Below are 5,749 nucleotides of genomic sequence, written 5' to 3' on the forward strand. Positions count from 1 at the left end.
CGTCAAGCGGAAATTGGCTTTTCACTCAAGATGATAATGGCTGGAAAAAACTGTGGCAACTTTCAGTGCCTCCAAAGGTTCTACATTTTTTATGGAAAGCTTGCTCCGGGTGCCTTCCAACCAAGGTACAACTACAAACAAAGCATGTGAATGTTGATCTTATTTGTCCTTTGTGTAATATGGATGTTGAGACTATTTTTCATGTGTTACTGGGCTGCAACTTTTCGAATTCCTGCTGGTTTTTTGCTGCTGCAACAAACCCGACTGGTGCTTTTAACGATTTTGCTGCTTGGTTTTTCGATCTGTTGGAGAACAGATTGGTGGAGGTGGTTGTTGAGGCTGCTATGCTCTGTTGGAGCATTTGGAAGACTCGAAACGAAGTGTTGTGGCAAGGGAAAACCAGGTCTGTAATGGAGGTGGTTCAGTCGGCAAAACGAGTCCTTAACCATTGGAAAATTGCTAAATTTCAGTCTCCTACTGCTGTGTATGCTACGGGTGACTCTTCAACTAGCAATAGATGGCGTAAACCAGATATAAATACGGTTAAGGTAAATGTCGACGGGGCTATTTTTGAATCTCAACAAAATTTGGGTATGGTTTCCTTGCTCGAGACAGCCATGGTAAACTTTTGGAAGCAATTTCTGAAAGTCGCTGGGGTAGTGTTCTTCCTGAAATTGCAGAAGCAATTGGGATCAAGGAAGCTTTGAGTTGGATAAAGACGAAAGCTTGGGAAAAGGTGGTTATTGAGTCGGATGCTTTGGTTGTGGTTCAAGCAATCAATAGTTCAATTCATATGCCATCTCAGTTTGGGTTATTGGTGGAGGACTGTCGGTCTCTTTTATTCTCTTTGAATAATGTTTCTGTTTGTTTTGTTAATCGATCTGCAAATAGGGCTGCCCATAGTATTGCTAGGGGGTCTTGTTTTTTGTCAGGTTGTACGTTTAATGAGCTGAATGCTCCTTCTATTTTGTGTGACATTGTTATGGCAGATGCCAGTTCATAATGAATCCATCCTTTTTCAAAAAAAAAAAAAAGAAAACCAATAGAACACAATCATCCTTACTCAATATTGTGAAGAAACTAAAATATGTCATTTCCATTAATAGACAATGTTTCTAAAGATGGTAAAATCCACAATAAGGCATCCTTCAAATCGTACATTCTCTCAGGCTTTAAGTCAGTGATAACTCTGAGATGCTTCCAATTAAGTAAAGGATAATGACATGTCTTCTTCAAGTTTTCTGGCCTAATGCGAGCCTACATTTACATTAAATATTTATATAAACATCAATGACATATAATCACATAAATTTTTTTTTAATGTAGAGTAATTTGTAGCACAATCATTTAAGTTTAACTCTTGGTTGTAAATAAATACTCAAGTTTAATTTTTGATAATAATAATACTATAGTTATATTTCTGAAACTCTATAAGTACCTGAACATTATTTACGTGTTATTCTTTTATTGATATATTTAAACTATTTTTTTTAAAAAAAAAAAAAAATTAATAGCGTAAAACAATCAAGGATGACCACGTGGTAATTTACTTAACACTTAACAGTTAGGTACAAACAGAAGTTTCAGAAATATAACTTAGATATTATTAAACTTAAGTATTTATTTACAACCAAGAGTTAAAATTAAGTATTTATGCCGCAAATTACTTCATATAATACAATTAATGAACATACCTTATATGTTGGTACATGTAGGGTAACAATATTCCAAGAGCAATTGAGATTCACAAGAAAATTTCTCATATTGGTAAACCAATTTCGGTTATAGTCTCCTTGTTCTTCAATCCAACGAATTACAATTTTCCCATTCAATGAATTGGATGATTCCATTGATATGCTAAAGTTGGTATTACCTTCATAAGAGATGTATGCTAATTTTGGAGCTGATTCAATTGTAACCTTCATCATTCCAACGTCGTTAATCTTAGTACTTATCTTTAAACTTTTCAAGTGTTGACTCCAGATTCTTAGGGTCCCCAACTTAAAATTATCATCATAGGTCAAAGTCAAATTCTCAAGAAGTGGTAAGTTTGAAATAAGAGCTTCTAATGATGATGAAATGTGATTGTTCATAATAGATAATGCAAGATTTGTAATTTTCTTACAATTAGAGAGATTCACTATGTCTAAGATAGCCCCAACTAGAACAAAAGATTCAAGATTTATGGCTTCAATTTTAGGAAGAAATCCAAGATAATGAACATCTATAAGTTCTATAAACTTAAGGCTTAAAGTTTCTAATCCAAATGGATTATCAATAAGTAAAAAATATGAACACAACCGAAATGTCTCAAGAGAAGGGCAACCCAGCAAAAACCTAAATACCACATCAACATTATCCCTTTCACTTCCTCTAGATGTAGGTTCAATATTTTCTAATGACAATGTTTTCAAACATGGAAAGCTATATGAATAAGAAGTATTCAACATAACCCCATTCAACTCCAAGATTGTCAAATAACTCACATTTTCTAGTATCTTTGGTAAGTAATAGTAGGGTGCATGTGGTATATAATTTGGGCCATCATAGTAGTAATCATAGTAGAAATCCCTTTCATAGGACTTTTGATCCATGTGTATGTGCAGATATATTTCCTTAACCTTATTCTTAACTGCAAAAGCTAACCATTTATCTGCGAAGCTATCATTATATTCGCGATAGATGAGCATCAAGTCAAGCTTAAAACTAACAATGCCCGAAAAATGCATACCTTTCTTGCGATGTTCCAAATAATTGTCCACATAATTAGAGAACTTGTCTAGGCTTAGATCACAATTTGGAGAACTAACATTGGAGAAAGGAAAAAAGAGTGTAGGGACTGAATACCATATGAGTTTCCAACGCTTTGAAAGAATACATGTTCGAACAACATCTTCAGTTGGGAGAAAAGACAGGATGTGAATGATCATAGCATCAGGTAATTTCGATATCCTATCATCACAATCCTTGTTATCCATAACTTGAAAAAGACCAGAAAAGTGAATTGTGCACTGTAAAAACAGCCAAAGATTGGTAACAAATAAATAAATGGATTCCCAAAGTGATAATTTGCAATATGTAATCAAGTAAAAGTATATTAGTTAATCCTTACATGATGATGGTGTTGTTGCCTATTTATTCTGCTTGTTTAACCAGAATGAAGACCAAATATTCAGAGGATTGAGATTTGAGGCCTTTATGTTGACTTATATTATGAATATAAGTAGAAGAATTATAGCTTTTTGGCAAAGATAAGCACACACACCAACTCCATCTCAATAAGAAATAATAAATAATGTAGACCATTAAATTTTGTTAGTGCTTTTTTCAACTTTTTTAGTTTTTAAAAGGTGTGTTAGGTATTTCTTGACTAATTAAGAAGACAAAAAAGAGAAAAAAAAAAAGAAATTATTACAGGTTTTTGAAAAAACTTAAATCATCTCTAATAGAGTGTTAAATTTGTGATGTAATGCTAATTTTTTTTTTTGGTAAAACATTCGTCTACGTTAGTGTGCTAAAAATTGTACCAAATTCGGTATAAAATAAGAGTTGAGCCTTTATCAAATTTGACAGAGTAATAAATACATTGTTTTTTATTTACAATATTTTCATTTAGTTTTAGCATAACTTCAATACACATTTTTTTTAAAGCCAAAACAAATCACAATCATATGAAAATACTAGGTGAATGGTGATACATTACACACACACATAAATCCTTGATAGTGTGTCTATATAATATAATTATACTTGAATTTTGCTGTATAAAAGGGTATATATTTATATGCCATAATATATAATTAACTAAATAAATGTAACTATATAATCCCATATTAAATTAAACTTAATTCGATGGTATGATAAATTCTGCTGGTTCACAACTCAGCACAAACAAAAGCACAAAATCACATACATATTATATCGGGTAAATACTATTTTGGACCCTCTGTTTTACAAAAGTTATCAATTGGACCCTGTGTTTTGTTAAATGACAAAATGGACCCTGTATTTTCTAAAATAGTACAAATAGGACACTGAATTGATTTTTTGTCAAAATAAAGTTTAATTATAATCCGATCTAAAAGTGCTATATGACAAAACTATTTACATTTTTTGTATCTGTTCGTATTAAGCATTGTCTTCAAGTTAGTTGTATTAAAAAAAAATTATCAAAAATTAAGCTCAGGGTCCTATTTTTATTATTTTAGAAAATACAGGGTTCATTTTGTCATTTAATAAAACACAGGGTCCAATCTATAACTTTTGTAAAACATAAGGTCCAAAATGGTATTTACCCTATTATATCTCATATATTTAAATGTTTATATACATATGAAAAGAAACAGATATTACAATTTATAACCTTTCAAAGAGCTGTGAGAGTAAAGTAGGCATTGCCAAGAAATTAGTTAATGTTATTTCAGAAAAATCTAAAGTTCACCAAATCTCAGCTTAATCATTGTTTCACTCTAATGTTTCATCTCAACTTCTTGTGGATCGTCTTTTCGACATCCAAGCTTTCGTTGATTCAGATTGGGGCACATGTCCAAACAAAAGATGTTCTATTATTGGATTCTGCATTAAGAAATTTTTCTTAATCAGTCTCTCTTTTCATGAAAATCAAAAAAACGATCAACTGTTTCAAGATCATCTGCAGAGGCTGAATATCGTTCCTTAGCTAATAACACTTGTGAAATACTTTGGCTACACAATATTCTCTGAGACTTTGGCATCTCAATATCTCAACCAACTATCCTCTACTGTGACAACCAAGCTGCAATACATATATCCGAGAATGCTATCTTCAACAAACATACTAAGCATATTGACATCGATTATTATATTGTTCGAGAACAAGTCACCAAAAATCAAATCATGACCAAGGCCGTTTTCCTTACTCAGTTCAAGAACTTATTGTTCAAGATGAGTGTTACTAATATCTACACCTCATCTTGAGGGGGAGTCTTAGAGATATTAGTTTGGTAGCTTGGAGGTTTATCATTTTCAATCCTCATTAATAATAATAATATATAATATGGTATATCATATTAACAATATCTCTAAGTATAGCTTACTATATTTAATTTACCAACAAATCAGATCAGAATATAAAAGCTCTATATGTCTAGGAAATATATTTACAAACTTTTTCTATGTATTTCTACAATATACAATCAAGTTTGAGTCAATAAATTTCCACTTGCTTAAGAAAAAACAATAATGATAGTTTTTCCTTTATCCTAAAAGACCAAAACTTTGCTATATGAGATCACTACCTAAACTTAGTCAAACATAGTTAAAAAAATTTTGAAGCTCAGAAAAGCTTAGTCAAATATATGAAAATCCATGTGTAACTAAAACAACATATATTTGAACTTGATATGGAACTAGTCTATATTCAAGTATATAGACCACCTTGTAATATTGATGATATAGTCTTAATTACCACATTGCTGAAAATTTTATTTTTTATGATCATTCAGTATTATAAATAATATTAGACCATAATTAGCCAACATTAATATTTTCATAAAAATTATAATAATTCAAAATTCCAAATAGTATAAACTATAATTGTAAGAAAGCTGCTAATCACACCCTTTATATTCTAAATTGATAATGTGTATAAGTAAATTTATAGAGTATAGATGTATATAAAAATCTTTAATTTATTTTAGTTCTTCCCTCTTAAATTGAATAAAATTAATTATTATTATATATTCTTGTCCAACATCAATAAATTCCTGAT

The 5,749-nt window shown here is 30.8% G+C and overlaps 1 protein-coding gene across 1 annotated transcript; it reads right to left on the bottom strand.

Moving 5' to 3' along the window:
• Positions 1 to 1,069: 1,069 nt before the first annotated feature.
• LOC133034623 (F-box/LRR-repeat protein At3g26922-like) lies at positions 1,070 to 3,271 on the bottom strand. The gene is made up of 3 exons (XM_061109791.1): positions 3,113 to 3,271; positions 1,695 to 3,011; positions 1,070 to 1,257 (listed from the first exon to the last, which is right to left on the bottom strand). Exons 2-3 carry the CDS (start codon positions 2,976 to 2,978, stop codon positions 1,081 to 1,083), a joined length of 1,461 nt encoding a protein of 486 aa, XP_060965774.1. The 5' UTR covers positions 2,979 to 3,011; positions 3,113 to 3,271; the 3' UTR covers positions 1,070 to 1,080.
• Positions 3,272 to 5,749: the final 2,478 nt, after the last annotated feature.

This window comes from Cannabis sativa, chromosome 2 (assembly GCF_029168945.1).
Source record: "Cannabis sativa cultivar Pink pepper isolate KNU-18-1 chromosome 2, ASM2916894v1, whole genome shotgun sequence".
NCBI classification, from domain to species: Eukaryota; Viridiplantae; Streptophyta; class Magnoliopsida; order Rosales; family Cannabaceae; genus Cannabis; species Cannabis sativa.

Coding starts and splice junctions, on each gene's coding strand:
- LOC133034623 (XM_061109791.1), bottom strand. CDS start 2,978: ATGGATAACAAGGATTGTGATGATAGGATATCGAAATTACCTGATGCT. Junction 1,258..1,694: donor TACATGTACCAACATATAAG/GTATGTTCATTA, acceptor ATGTAAATGTAG/GCTCGCATTAGGCCAGAAAA.